The 26,510-nt window shown below is 47.2% G+C and overlaps 2 protein-coding genes across 6 annotated transcripts in view; both read left to right on the top strand.

Annotated features, from left to right (window-relative positions):
* Positions 1-7,576, top strand: part of PTGFRN (prostaglandin F2 receptor inhibitor) — an 83,242-nt gene extending 75,666 nt beyond the window's left edge. The window contains exons 8-9 of the mRNA XM_045081863.1: positions 2,222-2,527; positions 4,023-7,576. Of these exons, the coding sequence (XP_044937798.1) occupies positions 2,222-2,527; positions 4,023-4,189 (473 nt within the window). The 3' untranslated portion in view covers positions 4,190-7,576. The remainder of the gene's footprint in view (positions 1-2,221; positions 2,528-4,022) is intronic.
* Positions 7,577-17,807: 10,231 nt separating this feature from the next.
* Positions 17,808-26,510, top strand: part of CD101 (CD101 molecule) — a 36,928-nt gene continuing 28,225 nt past the window's right edge. For 4 of the 5 annotated variants that reach the window (XR_006607264.1, XR_006607265.1, XR_006607266.1 and 1 more), the window contains exon 1: positions 17,810-17,968. Coding sequence is in view for 2 of the 5 variants with exons in the window: in XM_045081861.1 (XP_044937796.1) it covers positions 17,926-17,968 (43 nt within the window). In the remaining 3 variants the exon portion in view is untranslated. Of the gene's footprint in view, positions 17,969-26,510 lie in introns of all 5 variants that reach the window. The other variant, XM_045081862.1, reaches the window with a different exon arrangement.

Raw genomic sequence — 26,510 nt, 5'->3', positions numbered from 1 at the left:
CCTTAATATAAAAGTCTTCCTCCTGGGTGATTACAGAAGGTATAGGTGGCTGTTATCATGCAGATCACAGTTTTCCAGAACTTTGCCCTCTTGGACTATGTGGGTAGAAGATTCTGAATAATGAAGCACACGCTGTAATTTAGTTTTTCCTCACGCACCCGCTGGGCTGTGAAGGAAATCTCTTTTGGAAAGGGCATACCGTGCAAGTGGGCCGAGCGCCAGGGCACTCCTGTGCTGGGAGGGGAGGGACAGGGCATATCACTGCCCTTTAGAGGCCGTGTCTTAGGTCCGGTTCTCCAGAAGCAAAGCCTGAAACAAGCGTGCAGGTGGTTAATTGATGATGTGCTCCCAGGGAGTGAGGGAGTCGAGACAGAGCAGGGAAAGAAGTCAGGCAAAGATGTGAATTCAGAGCAAGTCTGACTCCCCCGGGGAGCTCTGGAGCGTCCGTGGTACCGCAGAGGACAGCCTCCGGGAGGTAAGGCACTGGGCTTTTAGATCCCCACCATTCCCCAGTCGCTGCACACAGTCCAGATGGTTGGGGAGCAGGGGTGTTTCTTAATCTCGGGAAGTGGCTCCCATCCATGGAAGCCAGTCCTCTGGAAGAGGGTAGGGGTGTGAGAATGTTCGAGGCACCAAGAGCCTCTGCTGCTGGCGGGAAGGCTGTCCCTGCCAGCGTCATGGACTGGGTGTGTTGTAGTGTGGAGATAAGGATGCTCGTGGTGGGCAGACAGTGAGCACTGTGTGCCAGGCATGTGTGGTTCTAAGCATTTCGCAGAGATGACTCACTTCACCATGGGCGAAGGTGTTAGTATTCCTTTTCCAGCTGAGGACACTACGTCACAGAGCATTAAGTCACTCGTCCAGGCCACACGGCCAGCAGGGGCTGGTGCCAGGAGTCTGGCACGCTAGCCTGGCCCTGCAGACTGACCACAGCTCCATGACACCTGGCGGGACTGGGGCTAGACTCTGTGCCTGAGTATTGGCGACACAGTTGTGACTTCTTGCCTTCCGGATCCACGCAGCCCCTGCCCGTGAAGGCAGCACACCCTGAGGGTGTGAGGGTGTATAGTGATTTTGAGGTTGTTAGTGTATTTTCACAAACTGAATAAATATTACTTTTTGTGTAACAAAAATGGTATCATTTAACATTTATATAAAAAGCCTTACCAGGTGAATGTAAGATAGAAAGTGTGTGTGGCCTTGCCGTCCGCCCTTGCCTGCTGAACGCGCCCCAGGCCCACCATGGCAGGGAATGGCTGAGAGAAGAGGTCAGGGGCTTACAGCGTGTCCTCCGTCTTCATACGCCAGAGTCTTCCCCCTCCTGTGCCCGTGTTCATTTGTTTGAAGCTGTTTGAACCTTAACTTCGCAGTCCTTTGAGATGCAGCAGCCTCCTTTCTGGGGCTGTTAACGGTGTTCCACTTTCTCAGCTGGACGTGTTTTCCTCTTGTTTTGAACTTAAGCACATCTGCAGGGGAAAAAACACAATGAACAATAAAACCCAAACTGCTGGGGCTCCTGGGTGGCTCAGTCAGTTAAGCATCTGCCTTTGGCTCAGGTCGTGATCCTAGGGTCTTGGGATGGAGCCCTGTATTGGGCTCCCTGCTCGGCGGGAAGCCTGCTTCTCCCTCTCCCTCTGCTGCTCCCCCTGCTTGTGTGCACTCATTCTCTCTCTCTCTCCGATAAGTAAGTAAATAAAATCTTTAAAAAACAAACAAACAAAAACCCAAGACCCCAAAACAAATAAGAAACCCCTAAACTGCTATGACTCTAAATTTTGTCTGGTTCACTCTATGTACTTTTCATTCTTGACTACATTAGTGTCCTAATGTAGAGTCTTGGGCTCTTCTGCCTGACATGTCAGAGGACCCTGCTTTGGGATTGTCACCACCTAGGCCCTTTATGTCCTGTGTTCCTTGTGGGAGATGGCTTTGGGTGTGTCTTGGGTTGGGTGGTGGTGGCAGCGTGGTTAAGAGGGAGGACTCTGGAGCTTCAGTCCCTGGGTGAAGCTACATGTTGTGCTGCTTCTGGCTCTGTGACCTGGAAGAGGTGTTGGGCCCCACCATGGTGGGGAGTGTGGCAGTACCTTCATCGTGGGGCTGGCCTGGCCTAAGGCATGGTGAGCCATGCTGGCCCCCAGTGATGTGGTGCATGTATTAGCCACACGTGCGATTTCTGCTGGTTGCACTGACCCAGGGTTCCGGCTTGGTCTGTCATCCACAGACGACATGGCCTTTGATGTGTCCTGGTTTGCGGTGCACTCCTTCGGTCTGGACAAGGCTCCCGTCCTCCTGTCTGCTCTCGATCGGAAGGGGATCGTGACCACGGCGGAGAGAGACGGGAAGAGCGAGCTCAGCCTGGAGCGTGTGAGCGTGCTGGAATTCTTGCTGCAAGTTCATGGCTCTGAGGATCAGGACTTTGGCAACTACTACTGCTCTGTGACTCCGTGGGTCAAGTCCCCAACGGGTTCCTGGCAGAAGGAGGCGGAGATCTACTCCAAGCCCATCTTTGTAACCGTGAAGATGGATGGTAAGAATGATGTGCAGCGAAATCTCTGGGCTGGGCCGCAGCTCATGGGATCAGGTGGCCTATCTGAGACCATGCCACCACACGGCCTGCTTGCTCCAGACCTGGCCTGGACCTGGACCCCAAGGGAGCACACACAGGCTGTGCTGTTTCCCCAGCTGTGATATCGCCCACAGGAGGCACCCCTGGGAAATGATTTTGAGACTTCCCAGAGAGATTTCTGATGCTTTCTCCAAATTCTTTGCAAACCCACTTTCCTTGTCAGAGGGTTGGCCTGGATTCTGCCAGGCAGAGGCAGAGAACATCATCAAGAGAGTGGGTTCAGGTCCCCAGCGGAGGCAGTGAGTAGCTTCCTGCCCCTCCTGTCCTCCTCCTAGTTTTGCTTCTTGGACAAGAGAGGCTCCGCCTGCTGTCATTAGCATAGACGGGGTTTTCTCCAAACCCCTGAGATGGGAGGGCGGCTTTGCCACCAGACTCATTCTAACTCAGTTGTCAGAGGGCCCCCTTCCCACCCCTCTGTTCCCCAAACATCCCAGAGTGGGGCCAGCTGTTCCTTGGCTAGCGAGAAACCGGTCTTCTCTGTGAAAAGCGTCAGAGTCCAAGTTAATAGGGAAATTCCATGGAGAGCGCTAAAGCCCCAGCGCCTCCGAGGGTTGGGAGGGGCCTTAGAGTGTGTTTCCCTGACGGGCTGTCAGCTTGGGGGAGGCTGGAATCGAACCCAGCTCGTCCACAGGTGACTTCACTTTTGTGGTCCTTCGTCTCCTCTCTCATACAACGGGGTGACCATCTTGCGTCGGGCTGTTCCGAAAGGTGCTCCGGAAGCCGCGTGAAATGTCAGGCAGCCCTCGGCGCGCCAGCATCCGCCCAAGGAGGGCTGGTGCGTCTGGGAGAAGAGACTTGGGATTTGAATGCACGCGATCTGTACGGTGTTTGTGCCTTCCTGAAACTTCATCGCTTAGACCCTATTTGCATCTTAGAAATTCCTCGCATGGAGTAGCTCCATACGAAAACCCAGATTCCCAAACAAGGGAGCGATTATTCACTTTGCTAGATAATTTACTGTAGTGTTACTTAAAATAGCTCCCCGAGTACACTTCAGTTATTTGATGCAGAGAATTGATTTATGAACTTTTTTTGAAGGCTTCATCTGCTGCTATATGCACGATGCCCTTATCCTGACTTTTAAAAATCCATCTCCTGCCAAAACCCTAAAAAGCAAGTTGACATTCAAAGACATCAAATGAATTCTTTTTCCTGGTTTTTTGTTTCTTCCCCACAGATCTGGGTGGGGTGTGATCTGTTCACTTTGTGCATAGATAAGGGTGCTTCCGTCTCCTAGAGCACTGTGCCAGGTGCTGGATGGAGCCCGAGTCCCCTGGGGGGTGGGTATTTGGGGGGTGGTTACCTGTCCCGTGGGGAGGGAGGGGGCAGGCAGTGGGCTTCTGGTGTCTGCCTCCAGCACCACTGACCTCGCATCCCCTTGCTCCGTCCCTCCCAGTGCTGAATGCCTTCAAGTACCCGCTGCTGATCGGCGTGGGCCTGTCCACCGTCATCGGGCTCCTGTCCTGCCTCATCGGGTACTGCAGCTCGCACTGGTGCTGCAAGAAGGAGGTCCAGGAGACGAGGCGTGAGCGCCGCCGGCTCATGTCCATGGAGATGGACTAGGGCCCGGCCAGGGAGCGGCCGCCGGCCCGGCGTCGGAGCCCTCGGGGCGGGAAGAGGACAGCAGGCTTTTCACGTGCAGTGTGTGACACTCAAACCCAGTCCTCTCTAATCTCAGGTGGGACCTGGCGCGCTCTCTTCTCTGCATGTCCAGTCCTGAGCGCGGACACGTTTACCAGCACACGGCTCTTCTCCCCACGGCACTTTCTGGTAGAACAATCGCGTGTGTGTTTTCCCAGCTGCGGCTTTTTAATGGTTACCCCTTTCGTCTAATTTTTTTCTCCTGCCGGTTTATAGATCTCTGACCTGTGTGTGTTCGTCTGTTTGGTTCCGAGGGGTTGCGGGGAGGAAGGATGATGGCTCTCAGAGTTCTTGGTCTTGGGGCGGGCGGAGGACGGAGTCGCCCGCCGGGAGCCAGCTTCCACGTGGGGGGCCGGTGTTCAGAGCGCTGCCAACGCCGCCCTCTGCCCCACACGGGCCTGTGAAGAAGGCTGACTGGTGGCTGTTACCACCCTACCCACCCCGGATTTTCAGGGGTTTAGACGACATTTGAAATCTAAACTTGCAGTATGTAACTTCTTACTGAGCCCAAATGCGTTCCTTTTTTTTTTCTTTCTTTTTTAATTTTTTAACATTTTTAATGCTTCTCTGCCCCCTTTCCATTTCTTTGATATTTGCTTTTATGCGAGCGTGCTGACATGGCCCTGGCATGGCCCTGGAATCTAGAATTTGGCTCTCCACCAAGCACCTTATCTTGCCACCTTAGCCTTAAGAATGAGTATGAATATGAAGAAAAATACACAGCCACCTCTGTCCAGGGCAGTAAGGGGGTCCTCAAGGGCGGGGGAGGTTGGGGAACGAGGGAAGGAGGCACTCACTGCAGTGGTTCCGAGGCCGCTGTGCCTCAGGGGGCCCCAGGGAGAGCGGAACAGGGTCCTGGGAAGATGTCCGCAGCTCGTCCCGGGCGGGGTGGTGGTGCCAGGGCTGTGTCCGGAGAGGGGGAGCCGTCCCTGTCCCCCCTTCCCGCCCTTTGTGGGCGGCAGAGGCCTTGGCCACCCAGGGACCGCCTGTGGCCCCCAAGGATGCCCCTTGTCCTTCACGGGCTGCTTGGGCTCCTTCACGTGAAGGTGTGTTGCTGTTTGCAAGACTGTCTGCCTTCACAGAATCAGAAATTACCTGGAAGAAAACCATGCATTTTCCATGACCTTTTCAGTCCTTCAAGTCTTTGTAAGATCCCCTGCAGGGGGTTAGCGAGGAAGGGTATGCTTTGTGATAGGTTTGCTTTCCTGTTAGGAGCACGGAGGAAACCAGCAATTTACTGCTGTGTGAACAGCCTACAAAGTAGATCTGAGAGCAATCTGTTTTGCCCGATTGCTCGTACCAGGAGTAGGACACAGACCAAAAGAGATCCTCCGCTCCCCAAGGCCTCTGCCCCTGCACAGCACTGGCCTCTCAGAAGCATCCCAGTGGGGTTTTCTGAGGCCCACTGGTGACTCACGGCCCGCATTGCAATCCTCTCTGCTTTTGTCCCGGCTCTGACGGGTCTAACACTGCTCTGTCTTCCCAAGGGAAAAAAGATTCGTTTGTTTTGAGCAATAAAGTCATACAAAATGATGGCCATTCATGTGTGGCTCTTTGTCACAATGGGCCGGACGAGCCACACTCCCCCACCCCCCCATCCCAGCTCACCATCGTCCCCCTCCACTTCCCTCACTGTGCTGCCCGAAATCCATTCTGTCCTTGTCACCAAGTCTCCCCTCCCCCACCCCAGGAAGGGGGGAGGTGCAGATCACCACCCAGCTTCCCCTTTTGGTTCTGTCCACCTAGGGGACCCCTCATGGTGGACACTGTGCTAAGAGTAATGGCACAGATGCACTCCAGGCCCAGCATCTGCCCCACCAGAGCACCGACAGCCAGAGAAAGAGGGGGAGGCCTTGACAGCGCTAGGTTCAGGTCTTGTCCACCTGTCATTTCTTGCCTATGCGAAGTCAGAGGAGGTGGGTCACAGGTGATTGTATATACGGGAATTAAAGAGAGAACACTTATTCACAGGTGCTATGTTAGTGACACCAGTGCCCTTTGAGCCCACACAGTTATCAGTCCTATAAGAAGGTTCAGGATTATTGTAGTAAGCCCTCGTTGGTAGAAGAAAGGGTACCTAGCCGTGCATGTGACCAGGTGGCCCCAGGACGATGTGAGACCATCAATGGGCCACAGCAGACACTTGGCAGGAGGAGAAGTAATCTGTGCTCATGCACTCTACCTTCTCCTTTCAAACTGACCTTGTAGCTCAGGGCTGGGGTTGTTCAGGCACGGCCCCCAACCCGGTCCTCTGATCATCGGGTCCAACAGCAAGTCGCCTGGAGGGGCTGGTCCAGAGGAGGAAGAGATCCCAGGGCCTGGAATGTGTGTCCTTTTAAAAGTCTTAGATACACTCTATCACTGTACCAAATAGGGCTCCCCACAAAGTGCTCTTCTGGAAGTTGTTCCTGCCAGAAGCACTCATAGGAATGGAAGAACCTAGCCACAATTCACATGGATGAGATTGCACTTCTTAACAAAAAGAAACTTTTAAAAAGTTTGGGTTGTTGTTTTTTTTTCCTAATCACAAAAATACCCCCAGAAAGAGCCTAAGCTATGTTCAGATAGAAGCCTTGAAATTACTTTAAATTGTTTACTTTGTGATGTTTACATACACTTTTCGCTTAAAAAAAAAAAAAAGCAAAAAAAGCAAACTCTGACTTTTTAACAACTTTTCAGATTTTTTTCATGGGACGGTGGAACTCTTGATTCACCAACTGGATTTAAATCTTAATTTAGAAATTTATTTATTTGTGTATTTTTCCCCTCCCCACCCATGTGGCATTTCCCCTAAGATCCTGGCAAAGGACGCCCCTGCCACCCAGACCCTTGTCTGTTTTCCCCTGTGGCTCTTGCTTCTTGCTTTGCAGACCGTCTGCAGCCATGATTTTGTCACTGACATCTGTGAGCCAAAGACTGAGCCTTTTTGGCAGGAATAATAAGCAATACTACACAACTTGCTACTTTCAGAAAACTTTTTCTTTTTTTAGCTTCATCGAGGACAACAGAGGAAGAAGGGAACTAGAATTTGGGTAAGTTCTCCTCTGCTGTTGGAACAAATTCTCAGTGATAAATATTGTGTGCAGATCACTAAGATTAAAAAAAAAAAAAAAGGTGACTTTCTGTCTTTCTTAGCGTGGCACATAAGGATCTGCCGGATTTCGCGTAGACAAAGAAAGGGTCTTGTGTATTTTTGTCCATATCCGATGTTATATGAACTAATTGTATTGTTTTATACTGTGACCACAAATATTATGCAATGCACCATCTGTTTTTTATTTCATTAAAGGAAGTTTAATTTAAATTGAAGTTGTGTGAGGAACTTGATCTTGGTCTCCTTGCCCTTTCTTCTCCTCTGCGTGAGGGACCATGGCTGAATTCCAGGGGACATCTCCAGGCTCTCTGAATGCTGGCATCACGCTGGAGGTTCTCCCTGAGTGGATTTAACAGGAGCCGCACTGGATCCCTGCCGAGCAGAAAGCTGTGGGCCGGGGTCCCGTTACCTAGCACAGTTTCCTCGTTCTTCGGTGAATTCTCATGACCTTACAGGTCTTTCATCACGAAAGCGGGAAGTTAGATGTTGTTCCTGTCTGTGGCTGAGGAAACAGACACCCAAGGCTCTGTGACCGTATCATGACTGGAGCACAATGGCTTTTCTGACTCATGACCCAGTCTGGAGCCAAACTGGTCCAGAAGGTGCCAGCCCCTGTGATGTAAGGACAGTGTTCCTTCCCGGGCCACCAGCTTCCAGAGCCCGGACAGGAGAGAACACTGAGAACCCCGATTCCCTGCTGGCTGCCCCCCTCCACTGTGGGCCCCATATGTGTCCTGGGCAGGGAGCATCTCTCATGGTGAGGTCTGCAGGGGCTGGGGCTGTGTCCTAGTTTCTAACCTGGCTGAGAGATTGGCAGTTCCGGACACGTGGAAGGTCCACGCGGCCAATCCATGCACCGCTCTCCGTGCAGCTGGATCTTCAGAGAGAAGCTGCTTCGTTCCTCAGACCCACAGCCCAGGGCGTGTGGCACCCTGTTTTTTAAAATACAGGTTTTATGGTTATTGGGTAACTCAGGGATAGCAGAACAACGATAGTGTTCTCCTCATAGATTCCAAGAGGAGGGAGCACAGCGTGCCGCAGTCCGGGAGGCCACCCAGGAAAGGCCGGCGGCCATCAGGAGGCAGAGGGAGAGTAAAGGATGGGCAGCGCCTTTTTTGTGGTTTTCACGGGAAGGACAGGTGAGTCAGGGTCCTCAGGCTTAGGGATGATTCGACTGGATCATTTCAGTGGGTTCTGGGGTGCAGAGGTTGTCCTTAGTTTTCTGGTACCTGGTCCTGAGGAGCAGGGCAGGGGACAGTGGTCCTGAGCGGGAGCCCCGGTGGAGAGGGTAGCAGAACTGTGGACTCGGGATTGGTGGCGTGAAAGGCGCGCTCACGGTGCGTCAGTTCCTCTCTCTAGGAGAGAGGCAGTCCCCGGGATCAACGAGGCCCTAGATATCAAAGCCTCAAAAAACAGTACAGAATGACATGATTGATGTGCTCACCAGCCCGAGGCTTGTCGGCTGCTCGGGCACACCTGAGCTCCACCCGCGGAGCTGGTGTTCGCCTGAGTCCTCTCTGTTCTTTGGATTCGCCAGCGGTCCTGCTGACTGTGATTTACACAGACCCACTCCGTAGCATGTGTGCTCCATTGAGATATGAGTGCCAAACAGGTGTTGTGAGGAGATGCCTGGGCATTTTACGGGGGACACCACCACCGTGTGGTCCAGAATCTGGACTCTTAGCTAAGGACTGTTGTTTAGGGATCCTGCTATGAGTTCCTACTTTGCTTTTCCCCAGGTACCTTTTAAAATAACCACTTAGGGAAACCTGGATGGCTCAGTTGGTTAAGTGACTGCCTTTGGCTCGGGTCATGATCCTGGAGTCCCGGGATCGAGTCCCATATCGGGCTCCCTGCTCGGCAGGGAGTCTGCTTCTCCCTCTGACCCCCCCAATTCTCATGCTCATTCTCTCTCTCAAATAAGCAAATATAATCTTTTTAAAAAAGTAAAAATAAAATAACCACTTATTTTATTTGAAAAGTTAGTGACCCTCAAAAAGTTAGTGACCTCTCCCCCACGCTCCTTAAAAATAATAGGTGCTTGCCACCCTGCTCTCTGTCTCCTGCTCCCTCATGACTGGCATGGGGGGCTACCCTCACCCCAGTTCATTGCCCCTGGCCCTGTTGCTGAGATGTGTAAGCAACAAATCCTGTGACTTGACTTCCTCTGTGTGAGCGCACTGAAACTACACCTTCCATCAGAACGGCCCTGGGGAACATGGGTGCTGAGGAAGCTCCCTGCTGACCCTGTGTGCGTGGCTTGTGCCCCCTCCTGTAGCAGGTTATACCCTACGTATTCTTGATTCAGCACACTAGCTCCGCTTCCTAACCAGGTGTTGGTAAATGTGAGAAGAATTCTCTGGAAAGACTCAGTAGAGGCAAGTTGCCTTTTCTTTTCTTTCTTTCTTTCTTTTTTTTTAAGCTTTTATTTATTTGACAGCACAAGTTGGGGGGGTAGCAGAGGGGGAGGGAGAGAGAAGCAGGTTCCCCGCTGAGCAGGGAGCCTGATGAGGGACTCCATCCTAGGGCCTTGGGACCATGACCTGAGCTGAAGACAGACACTTAAAGACTGAGCCACCCAGGTGCCCAAAGCTGAACATTTTAGACAAGACACGATAGGTTTGATTTACGCAGGGATGGGACGGGAGCCTCAGGACAGCAGACCCCCACGCAAAGCAAAAACCTAGGCCTATGCCCAGAGATAGGTGAATGAGTGTGTTGGTTGAGGTGAGAATACCTATGTCAGCTACACGGGAATCCTCCTACAGTTCTCAGCTTCACCTGACATTTTCTGTTAATTGATTAACAGCTCTAATTACCTCAGATAATGGAGTTCCTACTGTTACAGTTCCCATTTTCAGAGATAAGGGGATTAAGACGGCATTAATTCCGCTCAAATGAAGTAAGATTTGCACGCGGACCTGTCTGACTCCAAAGTGTGCACACTAGTGCCCCCCTTCTTGCTTGCAGAGGACATATTCCAGGACCCCCAGTGGATGCCCCAAAACCCAGATAGGACCAAACCCTGTATTTACTATTTACTATGTTTTTCTCCTGTAAGTACCTAGATACAGTTTTACTTATAAATTAGGCAGGATAAGAAGTTAACAATAATAACTATAATAAAATAGAACAATTATAGCAATATACAATGATAGAACTAGCAAACGTGGTTTTTCCATCTCTCACAATATCTTACTGTCCTGTACTCACCCTTCTTGTGATGACGTGAGATGGTACCAGGCGTGTGTGATGAGGCGAAGTGAGGTGAATGATGTAAATATTGGGGCGTAGTGTTAGGCTGTTCCTGACCTCTTGATGACATGACAGAAGGAGGATCATCCGCTTCCAGAAGGCCACAGTTGACTGCGCGAAGTGAAGCTGTGAACAAGGCAGGGGGGAATGACTGTATGTATTCTAAATCAGTACACCAGCGGCAGTGCCTGAGTATTTCAAGCTCTCAGCAAGTATTTGTTGAACAGATAGGAAGATGAGTAAGCACTGGACCCTGTCATTATGAAATTGATTGTCTTGTAGGAGAAAGAGGCACGAAATAATTATGTTATTATCATATAACAATTATACAATCTACAAACCTAGATTTTTAAGTTTCTTGAATGAACAGGCATTTCCCAGGTAAGAAGGGGACAAGGTTCGAAGCAGTGGGGATAGCTTTTGCACAGGTTGGGAGGAGTACAAGTGGTTCTATGTCTGAAGGGCGAGGTGGTGGGAGAGTTTATAAGGGACAACCTGTAAAGGTCAAGTCAAGGAGTTTGGACTCAATCTTCTAGAAATATCTGGGGAGCCACTGGAACACCTTAATCAGGAGAATGCATGGCAATGTTGACATGTTTGGTTTTTCTGGTAGTAGGGACTAGGGTGTGCAAGCAAGGCCAAAAGATGAGTTGAACTGTGTTGATCCAGCAATAAAATTGAGACCTTTGGTTGTGACAGCAACAGGTAGGATGAGTTCATAAAAGATTTGAGGAAGAAGTGGATATCGAGTGTGGAGGCCAAGCGTGGATCTGGGAAGATACTGGTTCATCCAACCACGATGGACACCACCAATGAGAGAAGACAAGGCTTTCAGGGTCAGACTCCAGTTTGAGTTTCCTGGGGGACCTTCGAATGGAGATGTTCCACACCAGCTAGGTGGCTGGTCCGGCACTGAAGGGAGAAGACAGGGTTGGATGTGTGTCTGTGGTTGTCAGCAGACAGATGCGGGATGAGAGCAGCCTGTGGAGCAAAGGGCTGCTGAGGACCCAGGAGAAGACCACAGTGTTGGGGTGGGCTGGGAGGAGGATCCGGTGAGAAGGGGCCCAACGGGGCTGAGGAAGGATCCTGGAGAGAGTGTCATCAGAGGAGGATGGAAAGAATTGCAAGCAGGTTTGCCAGTTCTGGTGCCCCCAAAGATGGAGTGTAGGGGAGAACTGAGCCGTGTTCACTGTTGTGATCATGGATGTTTGTGTGAACCGCCCCAGATTGCAGTGGGCCGAAGCGGCGATGAGTTAGGAAATCAAACAGAAAACTGGGAAACCGTCAGAAGTTTGAAGAGGAGGGGAAAGACAAGGTAGTATGAAGCTAGGGAGAAAATGTGGCTATTGAATAGGGTAGGAGACACCTGAGCTACTTTATGGGCATCTGTATCTGAGGGTGTAGGAGGGACCCAGAGCCCAGGCAAAGCCAGCTTCCTGTCTCTTCTCCCTTTCTCCTCTCTTTGGGAACTATTGTGAGCCTCACTCTGTGTTTTTCTAAAGTAAACTCTACCCCCAGCATGGGGCTGGAGCTCACAACCCTGAGATCAAGAGTCCCATGTTCTACCAGCAGAGCCAACCAGGTGCCCCCCAGCCGCACTCTCTTTTTCAAAAATCAGGGCTGGATGTCACTTAATCCCTGGTAGGAAATTGAAGGAATAGCCTTTACCAAGGGAAGATCTGGAAACAGCCAATGACCTAGGAATCCCGTCAGTTGCTCTTTCTCTTCTGCTAGTGCCCCTATTCCCCATCTTATACCCCCCAAACTCCATCCCCACCCCTACCCATCACCCTGGCTTTTTCTTCTGCCCACAGAAGTCCAGTTCAGGCTTTTCCCACACACATAGGAGGGGTTGCCACACACCTCGAAAACCTCTTCAGCCAAGGTTAACTAGTTGTTAACTCTTGGTGGAGCTGGGCAAGTGGGAAGAGACCTAGGTATCATTCTCCCATTATGGAGGCAAGGTCACAGCTCAGGGGCAAGGTCACAGCCCAGGGCCAGCTCACAGCTGGGCCCGCTGAAGGCCTGTTTCTTCCTCTGTTCCACAAGGGCGTTGACTGAGGTCACCGGGATCTCTTCCTGTGGGGTCACTGCTTGATGTTCCATGAATGTGGGCTCAGTCCCTGGGCTTCCTGTATCTTGGCAAGTTCAGCACTTGTTGAGTGACTCTCAATTTACCCTGAATTGGAAGAGCTCAAGCAGGGGGAATCATGCCCAGCTTCCTGCTGACCCCTTGGGGTTTTTCTCTGCCAACCTCCAGTCACACTCTATCCCACGCACATTCTGCCTTCTGAAATCATGAATGGCAAGCTAGAAGATACAATGGGAAGAGCCCTATCACTTCACCTGTCAGAATGGTTAAAATCCACAACCCAAGAAACAAATGTTGCCGAGGATGTGGAGAAAGGGGAACCCTCTTCCATGTTGGTGGGAACGCAGACTGGTGCAGCCACTACCGAAAACAGTATAGGCGTTCCTCGAAAGTTAAAAATAGAATTGCGTTATGATCTAGCAATTTCCACTACTGGGTATTTACCCAAAGAATATGAAAACACGAATTGAAAAAGATATATGCCTTCCTATGTTTACGGCATTACTTACAATAGCCGAATTACGGAAGTAGCCCAAGCATCCATCGGTAGATGAATGGATAAAGAAGATGTGGTATGTATGCACCATGGAATATCACTCAGCCATGAAAAAGAAAGAAATCTTGCCATTTTCAACAGCATGGATAGCTCTAGAGGGTATAATGCTAAGTGAAATAAGTCGGAGAAAAACAAATACCATAAGATCTCGCTCGTGTGGAATTTAAGAAAAAAGGAAAAAACAAACTGAAACACAGACTCTGAACTCTAGAGAACACACTGATGGTCACCGGAGGGATGGTGGGCGGGGGATGGGTGAAACAGAATGGGGATTAAGAAGTATACTTATCATGGTAAGCACTGGGTGATGTGTGGAATTGTTGAATCACTATATTTCTACACCTGACACTAATATAACACTTATACGTATTATACTGGAATGAATAAAAAAAAAGCACTGAGCCAAGAGCAAGAAGGCAGCCATTTCCTATCCTTACAGTCCTGGCCAGTTGATTCTTCTGAGCCTCAGTTTCTTCCTCTGTAAAATGGGATTTGTAATACCCATCACATGGTGGTGTGAGCTCTTCTATAAAATTGCCTATGTGAAGGGGGTGCCTGGGTGGCTCAGTGGGTTAAAACCTCTGCCTTCAGCTCAGGTTATGATCCCAGAGTCCTGGGATCCAGTCCCGCATCAGGCTCTCTGCTCAGCAGGGAGCCTGCTTCCTCCTCTCTCTCTCTGCCTGTCTCTCTGCCTACTTGTGATCTCTGTCTGTCAAATAAATAAATAAAATCTTAAAAAAAAAAAAGGATTAAAAAAAAATTGCCCATGTAAAAAGGTCCCTGTCGAAATAAGTTTTCAGCCCACATGCTTCGGAGAGGAGGCTAAAATACCTGGGATTTCTGTGGAATACTTGTGCATGTCAAATCTGAAGGAAAAGAAAATACATTTCTTTTTTCTTAATCTTTCAGGAACTGGGACAGAATTTTTTTCATTAGTACATTCCTGTGTCGTTTTGTCCATTCCTGGCTCTCTCCCTCCGTCTGACTCAGGAAGTGCGTTTTTACATTCTTTTCAGCTGATACAATGCAGTGATTGCCAAGGTAATAGAATAACACTCTTTCTCTGGCTTTATTTTTTCTTTCTTCATTTTTCCCCCTTGACAACAGAAAACTGCTTGTTTTTGTTGTTGTTGTTGTTTGGTTGGTTTTTTGTTTTTTTTGCCCCAGAAAAGAAGCAACATCACTCTGTCAATGTTAATTTTGGCAGAAACTGAGTCATTTAAAATGGAAAGAGGGGAAAAAATTTCTTTTTTGGGGGGGCAAAGCTATAGAAATGAGAACTTGTCTAGCATTAATTTGGTTGCACGTTTTTCAGGAATACTGATTATGACGTATTATTGACAATGACCGTCTCTGTGGTCAATGGTCACTTCTAGAAGAATTCTCTTTCCGGTGCACGTAGCGCACTGACTGCATCCATCGTTCTAATTCTCTCCTTTTGCCCTGTCGCTTTGCCGTTCCCCTCACTAAAAAGATGCAGCCTGTTAACCCATCTTTTGCATTTGGACTTGGCCAGGTGACTCTCTTTGATCTATGAGGTGTTAGCAGCTATGATAAAAGGAGAAGCTTTAAAAAGTGCTGTTGTATTTCCACGAGTCCTTTTGGACCCCTCACATCACCATGAAAACCTGCTCAGGCTAGCCTATTGGAGGGATGGAAGAGGGATGCTAGCCAAGGCTGGTCGAGGACAGGTGACCCACAGGCTTAAGAACAAAAATAATGTGTACTGTTACAGCAATAACTAAATGATTCAGTGTATTTGCCTATAATTTCGGTGCCTGGGGATGACCCATGATTTCTCCAACTGAAACGATGGACCAATTACCATACCTTAGGTCCCACTGATATTATAGTCAGCAGCCTGTAGAGGTAGTGTGAAGTGCCCATTCAAGGTAAACTACCCTTTACTTGTTCCCTGAGTATAACCTGCACCTCGTGCTTCTGTATCTTTGTACATTTCATTTCTCCCTACTGGAATCCTCCCCTCGTTCCTTTGCCTATTTGAATCACACCAGACCCCCAAGGACCTACTTGAAACCAGTGTTTCCTGAATGACCTATGGCTGCTCCCTGCCTACAGCAGCCCCTCCAGCCTATTAACTCTTAGGATATTTCTTGTTTGAGTCATAAATGGGGGATTCAACACATGCTGCCTTATTTGGTTACTCTTCCTTCCTTTCCCTCCCCCCCTTCCCCTCTCTCTTCCTCTCTCTCTCTTTCTCTCTCTTCCTTCCTTCCTTTCTTTCTCTTTCTTTGTCTTGAACAAATACATACATATTCACAGACACACATATGATTAAAGGACATATGGAAAATGTTTAAAAATCATGAGTTAGGTTTGTGGTGGTTTTAAAACACATCCATGAATTCTTGACACTCCTCCTTTCAAAAGGCATGGCCTAATTTCCCTCTCCTTGAGTGTGGGCTGGACTTTTAGCAGATGGAATAGGCAGAAGTGATAGTGTGTAACTTTGATACTAGTCCATAAAAGGCTCTGCATCTTCCTCCTTGGTCTGTCTCTTGGATCACTCCATCTGGGGGGAAGCCAGCTGCCATGTTGTGAGGGCACTCAAGTGTTACTGTGGAGAGACCCACATGAGAGAGCTCATGCCAACTGGCTACTGTTTCTTATCTGTGGTTGTTTATTAAGCTAATTTTCAAGTTTCTGGAAGGAATGGCTCATCTTCCACTAAGTCTTGCATAGTACCTTGACAAGGGAAGTACAGAGCTTTTCACTAAAGACATTAGTATTTGTAGTTTCACTGACCGTGGAGGGTTAATTTTTAGGTATCATCACTAATAAATAAAACCAAAAGGGAAGGAAGTGAAAACTTGAAAAGGGGTAAAAGTTAGAGGCTTCCAGACCTGAATTTGTTGAATATCACCCTACTCTACTAGAATGGCCATGGGGAAAGTAAGAACTGTCTCAAAATGTTACCTTTCCCCTGAAGATTGGCCTGATTTCCCTTTCTCCTCGAATCAGCTGTGCTCTCTCCCTCCTTCAAATGTCCGTACCTCTTTACTCGTATTTCTCCTAGGCCACCTCACCGAACTTACCTTGTGTGAGAGCCAGTCATGCTCCTGATTGCCTCCACCATCCCATGTAGAAGATCAGAGGGGCTACCCTGTAATTCCAAATGCATCGATATTCCTTTGCAATATCTTAAATGACTTAATTCAGGACCTCATCATTTCTTATACGGGAAACTACAAAAATCCTGTAACTGGCCTTCCTGCTTCCAGCCTTGCTTCCCTCCCTCATCTTTCAACTAGTTAGCAATACACAACATGGAATTCAATTCAAAAGGAAAAATCCAATCAGGCCATTCTCCTCCTAAAGAAGAAAAAGAAGAAGGAGAAGAAGAAGAAGAAGACCTCAGATCTCCCCTTTTCTGTGGGATAAAGGCCAAGGTCCTAGGCTTGGCATGCATGGCCCAGTAAGATCTGCCCCAGCCTAACCTTGTAGACCAACCTCAAACTTCACTCAAACAGGAGTGGGGGGGCTTGTGCATCATTATTCACACTAGGCTGCTTCTCCCCAGCTGTAACTGCCTCTCTTCCTCCCTAGTTGTCTCATTTGGCCCAACCCAGCCCATCCTGCCTTTCCCTCCTCTTCCCCAACCTTTCTCACTCCTTTTAGGAGCTGCATTGATGGTTGTGCTTGCAACATTGCACTGTGGGTCTCTCATGAAGTGGAAGCTTCCTGAGAGCAAAGACTGGGTTGTTAACATCTCCATAGGTGCAGAATTTACCAAAGCGCCCAGCACATAGCAGTACTAAAAAAATGATTCAGTGGGTGGATGGAGTGGGAATATGCCTGAAACTGTGGCCCAAAGCACACCAGTTTAGTATTGGCCCATCTAGATGTAGCCTTGACCTAGAAATCTGTTGTCTTCGATAAGCTCCTCTTTATATGGCCTTGTCTTCCAGGATTAGGTAGGATTGAGTTGGGCTGGGTTCAGTGGCACCTGTTAGATTTAAGTATTTACTCGCCATCCTTGGGCAGATGAAGACACACTTAAATGTCACATGATGGCTGCTGATACTCATTGAGCACTTATTATGTACCAGGTATTGTTCTGAGTGCTTGAAGTGAATGAGTTCATTCAACCCACACAGCCTGATGGGGTACATATTATTAGTATCTCCGTTTTACAGAGGAGGGTCAGTAAGTTCTCTAAGATCACCCAGCTATTGAAAACAGAACCTGCATACCAACCTGGGCAGCCTGGCTCAAGAGACCATCGTCATTACTACCACCTTGTATCTCCCCACATTCATGTTGACCCTTTTTCCCAAGGGGGAAGGAGAGGGAGGCATTAAGAAGAGAACATTTCTGCTTGATTTTTTTTATTTATCCGGTTTACTACATGACCTAATGATGCACATTTAGCCAGGATGAGGCCCATCTTTTCTTATTTTCATCCGTATACGCTTACTTACCCATAAAGATCACTCACTTTTCTCACCCAGATTCGAATGATTAGCAAAGAACCATATGATGCAAACGGTTTTGCTCTTTGCAAGCCATCTGTGTTTCCCATTGTGCTGCAAACCACACCATTGGCTTCCTCTTTACCTTTGTAGCGAGAGCACAGCGTTTGTCACTCAGTGTCTGAGCAACTTCAGTGACACCACGAGGAAAGGTCTGTACTGGGCCAAATGGCACACATCCCACATGTGGCATCTTTCTTTCTCTTTCTGAGTAAGTGTCATAATTCTGCATGTCTCTGTCGTCCCAGGAGCTTGTCAACAGGAGGCTGTTGGGTGGTGGAGGAGGACAATTTGGTATTTAAAGGCAAAAATTGTGCCACACATTTTGAGTTTAGGCACTAATTTTTGACTTAACCAAGAACGGTGTCCTGGTTTACCTCAGCGCGCTTGAGTTCTAGAGAGATGCGGTGCTTGGTTGAGTTCGTGAACCTGGGCCCACCGATGTTCACATTTGTCTATGCTGCCCTGAGTTTACCTTATCCTCCTGGGCTAACCCATCTGTGGAGGCCTCAGCTGCCCAGACTGAGAGGTGACCTCATGTCTTGTCTGATGTATTTTCTTTGGGAATGTGGATGGATGGAAGGGAAAGTTAGGAGAGCACTTAGAAATTTTAGGCAAAGCTAAAAGAAAGTTCTGGATATCCCTGGGAGAAGTGGGAATTGATCTGAGGACTGAGAAGGGGCTGAAAGATTCACCGGGCTCTGCTAAAGGGCACATGGAGGGTCTTAGCTGGCCCAGGAGCACTTAAACATATAACCGTGGAGGAATGGGGAGATTTGGAATAGAACAGATGACCTGTGCTGGGAATGGAATCATTCCAGAGCAGGTAACAGGTACTTTTTTGTGTGTTATGGGTTCCTTTAGTGGCGAGGCCTATAAATCCCACCTTAGGATAATTTGTAAAATGCCTAAAATAAAATGCATAGGATTATAGGGGAAAGCCATCATACTTAAATGCAATTATTGGTATCGTTTTAACTGGTGATGTAGTCATTTACTGGCTTCTTGGCGGTTCCATCGCAAGATCTAGAGGTGGTCTGTTAACCACCAAACTTTGAAGGCATAATGAATGTAAATCATGTTTCAAGATGTCTTCAACAACAGTAATGTAACGTGAACATATCTCTGCTTTGTTTGTCTACCTTCATGACTGAAGGAAATGCTAAATTTTCATTAAGACGAGTGAAAAATCAAGATGTAGGGTTTTTTTTTTTTTTTCCCCCAATTTGAGTTTATGGACCTTGAATCCTGAGTGTGGACTCAGGCTAAGAACTGCTGTGGAGACTAGACGGAGTTCACACGGGGACCTGAGTGGGAAGTTAGGGGAACTAAGTGAACTTAATCAGCAGTGTGGCCAGAGCTGTGGCTAACACATGAAGAAGTGACAGCCTTCAGCACAATGGTGTGCTTCGTAAACATCGGCTTGAACCGAACGGGGCTCATGTCTCAGCAGACGGTAGATCATGTGAGGCACGGATCAGATCTGGGACCTGATGGGGTGAGAGGGGGCCTGTGGGGCTAATTACGAGACTAGGTTAGTGGCTGGGTGGATGGATGCTCACCAGACTGGCTTGGCTGGGCAGGTCGGTGGCTGGTACGTTCCAATTTGTCCTGTTCAGTTGCTGAGTGTGATTATTTGTTTATTTTTAAATTTTATGTATGTATGTATGTATTTAGAGGGTGATTCTTAAGTAAACATGCTTTGTGTATTTGTACTGTGTGTTTAGCTTGTGTAGAGTAGAAAACAGGGTGTGTGTTGTGCAACAAGTCAGACATTGCAAATTCTCTCCTTCACACACTTCTTTTTTTTTTTTTTTTTTTTTAAATTCTGGTGAGCAGACTGGAAGCCCAGGGTGAAGGCAAGTAGTAACCAAGTTCAAAAAAGGGAAGCTGGAAGCTTTTCTTAAACCCACATAGACAATTATCCAAACTGGACCTGTATTTCTTGCTTCTAAGTACTGACTCCCTTTAAAGCACTCATTTTTTATAGAACCATGGTTTTTATGTAAAGGGCATATGAGTCAGGAAGCAACTCGAAAGAACTTTGGAAGCCTGCTCTTTGTCCTGACAATTATGGAGGCAGAATTATAAATAAGGGAAGAAGTTGAATGCTGATCAATTGATTGGTTGCACTACTTAGCAAAGGTATACTTTGTCTGGATTAATTTTTTTTTTTTAAGATTTTATTTATCTATTTGACAGACAGATCACAAGCAGGCAGAGAGGCAGGCAGAGAGAGAGGTGGAAGCAGGCTCCCTGCTGAGCAGAGACCCGCGCCCCCCCCCCATGCGGGGCTCGATCCCAGGACCCTGAGATCATGACCTGAGCGGAAGGCAGAGGCTTAACCCACTGAGCCACCCAGGCGCCCCTAGATTAATTTTTTAATAAACATAAAGACTGATTAGTTCTGCCAGAATACAGCGCTCAATGAATTAATGTTATCAGTGAACGAGCTCATGGACTTAGCACTCAGCTTGGCCTCCCTGATCTAGACCTGTCTCCCTTCACCCTGACTAGCTTCCTTCCATAGAAAAACCACTAATTCGGGAGGGACCTAGGGAGAGACCCATTTTTTTATAATCTTACAGAGACTGTATTCATAGAAGAAATTGTTTTGGGTTGGAAGTTCTCTCCACCTTCAAGGGCATAAGGTTTTTGTATGTGTACGTGTAAGATGTTGCTTGTTGTGTTTGATATTCTCTGGGTAGGTTTTGTAATTATACAAAACTATTTTTGTGTATTTGTGCTATTTTTGTGTATCAAAAATGGTCAATTATAGGGGCACCCGGGTGGCTCAGTCGGTTAAGTGTCTGGATTCAGCTCAGGCCATGATCCCAAGGTCCTGGGATCGAGCCCCACATTGAGCTCCTTGCTCCGCAGGGAGTCTGCTTCTCCCTCTGCCACTTTCCCTGCTTGTGCTCGCTCTCTCTCGTTGTCAAAATAAACAAATCCTTTTAAAAAGTGGTCATTTATGGGCCATTTTATATGATCAACCTAACATCCTCCCTTTAAATAATATTGTAATGGTAAATTTGGCAATCCCAGTGATCTTTTTGGAAAAAAAAAAAAAAAGAAAATCCCATTATCATCCAAGAATTGTTTGGGTTTCAAAAGCCTGGCCCCGGTGTGGTGTGTCGGGGCCCAGCTGTATATTCGTCAGTCAGTGAGAATTTGAGCTGCTTACGCAAAGGGTTCTCACCCTCCGTCCATTAGGAGAGAAAGCAACAGAACAGTCCTCTGAAGTATTTTACTGCTGAGGAGGAGAGATAGGGACATCTCCCACAGAGAATGTCTTTATAAAAATAGTTGCTTCAGCGAATGGCCCCAGTGCACAGCCATTTGAGTGACCTCTGTGGACCATTCAAAAATACCTGTGATACTTCCGTGCTGTTGCTTCACCTTTCTGAGAAAGCGGTACCTTCCCGCTCGTGTTCGTGACCTCGTGCCTCTGTGGGGCCTTCCTCCATTCACGGCCCATCTCCCCTCTGCAGCTCCTCTGCCCTTAAGCACACCTGGCGGCCCACCCTGCTTCTCCCCTCTCAGCTGCCATTGCCCGCTGCCACCTTATTCTTCTGTTTCCTGCCTCCACAAAACTTCTCGAAGAAGTTCCCACCTCTTGCGGTCGCTTCTTATCCTTGAAATCCTCGGCCTCCGCTCTGTTGAAATCTCTTTTACAAAGATCTCCCCTGATACCATCCTCATCAAACTAAAAGGACTGTTCCCTGACTTTAGGGTCCTTGCCCTCACAGCAGCTTTTCAGCAAGCAGACAAGACCTTTTTTCTTTTTCTTTTTTAAGATTTACTTATTTATTTATTTGAGAGAGAGAGAGGGAGGGGGAGAGAGAACACAAGCAGGGGAAGGGGGAGGGAGAAGCAGGCTGCCTGCTGAGCAAGAGCCCAAAGTGAGGCTGATCCCTGGATCTTGCGATCATGACCTGAGCCAAAGGTAGCTGCCTGAGCCACTCAGGTGACCCCCAGACAAGCCCTTTTGTGGAACATTTTTCCGTCCTCTGGTTTCCAAGCTACTATGTCCTGTCTGCTCTCCTATCTCCCTCACTTTTCCTTCTGTAGGTGTGTTCCTCATCCTATCCCCTAAACAGAGAGACCCTCTAGAAATCTCTCTTTAGCCCTCCTCCTTCTATTCCCTCACACTGCCCAGTGCTGTGACCTAATCTGCGCCCGTGGCCCAGAACCTTCTGTGGTTATAAACAGGCATTCACAGGAAATGGTGAGAAGCAATGGAGACAGCCAGGGATTTCACATTTGCAAATCTAGTTTCAAGTCAGGCTCAGCCATTTACAAGTTTGACTTTGCTAAATGTGGGAATATCACAGACTTCTTAAAAGGACTAGATTACAAAGATTTTCAAAGGGTTGAGTAGACCTCAAAGTAAAAATACATATTTATTGAGGCACCTGGGTGGCTCAGTGGGTTAAGGTCCCTGCCTTCGGCTCAGGTCATGATCCCAGGATCCTGGGATCGAGCCCCGCATCGGGCTCTCTGCTCAACAGGGAGCCTGCTTCCTCCTCTCTGTCTGCCTGCCTTTCTGCCTACTTGTGATCTCTGTCAAATAAATAAATAAATCTTTTTTAAAAATTAAAAAAAAACCATTTATTTCTTAATTTATACTTTTATGTATCTATAAGCACATATATAGAATATATATTATTTCAGTGTTATTTCCCAATGTTTGCTGGATATCCTTCCTATTTAATTTATGGTATTCAAATTTAGTACTTTCAAAATCAAATGCAGTATCTTCTCCCTTACCTTTGAACACAACAGTCTCTTCTTGATACCCTTATTTCTATTTTTCTAAAGATTTTATTTATTTGTTTGTTTATTTATTTCCTTATAGAGAGAACAGGGGGCAGAGGCAGAGGGAGAGAGAAAATCCCAAGCAGACTCTGTGCTGAGCACGGAGCCCAATGTAGGGCTTGATCTCACAACCCTGATATCATAACTTGAGCAGAAAGCACGAGTCAGACGCTTAACTGACTGAGCCACCGAGGTGCCCTGTGATACCCTTACTTCTATTAAGAGAATCATTATTCTCTCAGTCAACCTCACAAAACTTGCCATCATTTTCAATTTCTAACAGCCATCCATCCTTCCATCCACCTCTTCTACCTCCGAGCATCCAAGTCACTAAAAAACTCACTAGATTTTATCTCCGCAGTAGCTCTTATAGTAGCTTTCTTTGCATTCCGATTGCAGCAATCATTTCTCTCCTGGGCTACCATGATTTCCTAATGTTTATTTCCTTTTTTTAAAAAATATTTTATTTATTTAACAGAGAGTTAGAGAGAGAGCACAAGTAAGCAGAGCATCAGGGAGAGGGGGAGAGAGAGAAGCAGGCTCTCTGCTGAGCAGGGAGCCTGATGTGGGGCTCGATCCCAGGACCCTGGAATCATGACCCAAGCTAAAGGCAGCTGCTTAACCAACTGAGTCACCTGGGCGCCCCCTAATGTTTATTTCTAACTTCCATCATCCTACACAGCTGTCAGATTGATTTTCCTAAGACCTTTCTTTCCAACATTTCCAGTGGATCCTGCATCACTTGATCAGTCAAATCCAAACTTTAAGATGTGATAGTCAAGAACTTCATGCTTTGGGCCCCAAATTCCTGTCCAGCCTTACCTCCTTCATTCATCTTCATGTGTGTAAACTTTCCCCTAATCCATTTGTTAAAACTTTATTTATTTATGTGAGAGAGAGAATGAGAAAGAGAGAGAGCGTGAGAGGGGAGGAGGTCAGAGGGAGAAGCAGACTCCCTGCTCAGCAGGGAGCCCGACGTGGGACTTGATCCTCGGTCCAGGATCATGACCTGAGCTGAAGGCAGTCACTTAACCAACTGAGACACCCAGGCACCACCCCCAATCCATTTTATCACTCCCTAATTCCTAAACAAGTCTTTTGATTCCTACTCATACAGTCTTGTCATGAATTATCATAATCTTTCCAATTCTTAAAATTCCACTTCTCAAACGGTCTCTTCCTTAAATCTCTCCTGTTTCCCTCCTCTCAAAATGTAATCTCTCCTTCCCTCAAATTCCTTAAAGCTCTCTTAGCATCTCCCTGTTACAGAGAGAGGACTACCATCCTATCTGACTAAATTATAAAATCACAAAGTCAAAGATGATCCCTAACTCATCTTTTTGTCTTAGCTCCTGAAGCATCAGAAATACTATAAGTTGTTGAAAAAGTATTTATTGAATTGGCAAATAAGGCAGTAGAAGATAGGGTGCTAGTTTACACAGTAAAATGTTTCAGATATGGTACCCATCTCCTGATGCCATGGAAGATAATGAAAAGTGTTGCCTAGCGACCAAAATAACACTGTGGTAACATACCACTAAAGTGGTACCTCAGAAACCCTATTTCTAAAAACATTTTTGTTGTGGAATATAACACATAAGAAAAGTTAGTAAAACATAAACATGGAGTGTAGGAAATAAGTTAAAAAAATAAAACCATGTCATCACTATCCAGGTCAAGAAACAGAAGATTGCTAGGACCCTAGAAGTACCCACTCACTGTGCCATGAGCCCCCTCCAGATCTCTACCATCCCCCCTACACACAATCACTGTCCTGACTCCCCTGATAACCACTTCCTAGCTTTTGTTCTTTTTTTAAGTGGTTTTCTGTTCACATTTACTAAATGATACAGTGTGGTTTTGCCTGTTTTTAAGTTGATAAATCCTGGAATCATTCTGTAGTGCGTCAAAAAAAAATCTCAACATATGGTCCCTTTCATTAAACCCAATCATCCATGTTACAACCGGTTAGGATTCTTTTGCTTTCATTTCTGTGTAATATTTCATTTTATGGATATGCCACAGTATGTCTATTCTTGCTGGTGGACATACCAGTAGTCTCAAGATGGGGCTACGATGAACAGTGTTGACATGGGTATTTTTCCATTCGTAGCCTGGTGCCCAACACACACATTTCTCTGAGATATATGTCTAACTGGCATTGCTGAAAATGTTTTAAGTTCTCTGTTCAATAATTGGTAAGTAGTAAGTTACATTTTTTCCTTCTATCCCTCAGGATTTATTACAAAAAGAGCATAATATCAATATATCACATGAACTGGGATTTACGAATAAATTATTATACTTTAATTGTTACTGGAAGTGTGTGTGGTTGGTTGGATGTATGTTTGTTTTCCAGTTTTGCATGAAGCATTCAATAGGCAATTTTTAGTGCACTGCCTCAAATGACCACTCGAACTTTCTCCCTGGTTTTTGTGTAGTCCCTCTTCTCTCAGAATTGTTTCCATTCCAAAATTCCTCTCCTTAGCCTTACATGATCTCTATAAGGTCATTTTTCCTTTCTCTCACTTTTTTTCCACCCTGGTTTCCTTTACTTGCTGTTCTTATGGATTTACGAAATTCAGCAGATATTCTGCTTTCTCCATACCTTCTTTTTTTTTTTCTTTTTGAGATTTTTATTCATTTATTTGAAAGAGAGAGGCAGCACAAGCATGGGGGAGGGGCAGAGGGCAAGGGAGAAGCAGACTCCCCGCTGAGCAGGGAGCCCGAATTGAGACTCGCTCGATGCCAGGACCCTGGGATCATGACCTGAGCTGACGGCAGATGCTTAACCGACTGAGCCACCCAGGCACCCTCTCCCCATGTCTTCTTCGGAGCTCTGTTCTGTTCATCCCACAATGCCAGCAATTGCTCCGTGTGGGACTCTTCTGAGGTCTTTCCCCTCCTCTTCTCCTTCCACTGGGACCCAGGCCCCTAGTGAAAGATCGTGCTCACCCTTGGGCAACTCTGTCATTTGCTCTCTGTTCTTTCTGTCACACAAACTAGCCTTTAATATTAGCCTAATCCATAAACACATGCATTTTTCATTTCTGCAAAGTGTCTGATTTTGAACACGTGCACGTCAAAAGAAAATTTTGACATTTGTGAATGTTTTCTCCTTGCAACTGAATACTTGAGATTTGTCTCAACAGGAAACACTTCATCGTCATCCCAACTGACTGCTTTTGGTGAGAGAAGAACTAAGGTGACTTTGAGCCCAGATTCTGGCAGACTTGACAGGCCGTCTTTTATGAAGCTTTTCAATAAAGCTGTAGTGGTTCTTTTAAAAATGACAAAACAAAAAACCCTCCACAGTATAGAAAGGAAGTGCTGCTGCCTCTTCTGCTGCTAATTTTAGCTAGTCCTGCATCAGACGTGGCCAGGAGCTACAAATAGTTCCAACGAACTAGCAAGACCGAGAAAGTGTGGCACCACAGGCTGTGGGTAGATTTCCCCTCTCCAGCCATCTCGGAGAGAACGGCCCAACAGGTAGCCAGGAATGAGAGTCAGAAGGAAGAATTTGCTGAATTGTCCCATAAAATAATGTAAAAGGTGAATTATTGTGCATCGTATTGACTTTAAGATTTTTTAATGTATTTATTTGACAGAGATAGTGAGAGAGAGAATACAAGCAGGGGGAGTGGCAGAGGGAGAAGCAGACTCCCCGCTGAGCAGGGAGCCCGATGTGGGGCTCGATCCCAGGACTCTGGGATCATGACCTGAGCTGAAGGCAGCTGCTTAACGACTGAGCCACCCAGGTGCCCCTCATATTGACTTTGAAATAAGTGCCCTTAGATAACACCAGGCACTAGGTGTTATACTAGTTATAATAGTTATCATTCTGTTGAAGCTCACCTTTTTTTTTTTCTAACGTGATTAGGACTTACTATGGAAGTTGAAGTCATGAAAGAACAGGAACTCATCAAGCCATTCCA

The sequence above is a fragment of the Mustela putorius genome, unplaced genomic scaffold (genome assembly GCF_011764305.1).
Source record: "Mustela putorius furo isolate JIRA1106 unplaced genomic scaffold, ASM1176430v1.1 tig00000585_pilon_pilon_pilon, whole genome shotgun sequence".
Lineage (NCBI taxonomy): Eukaryota > Metazoa > Chordata > Mammalia > Carnivora > Mustelidae > Mustela > Mustela putorius.
The sequence above is the reverse complement of the archived record's forward strand: the minus strand, read 5'-3'. Positions and strand labels throughout refer to the sequence as shown.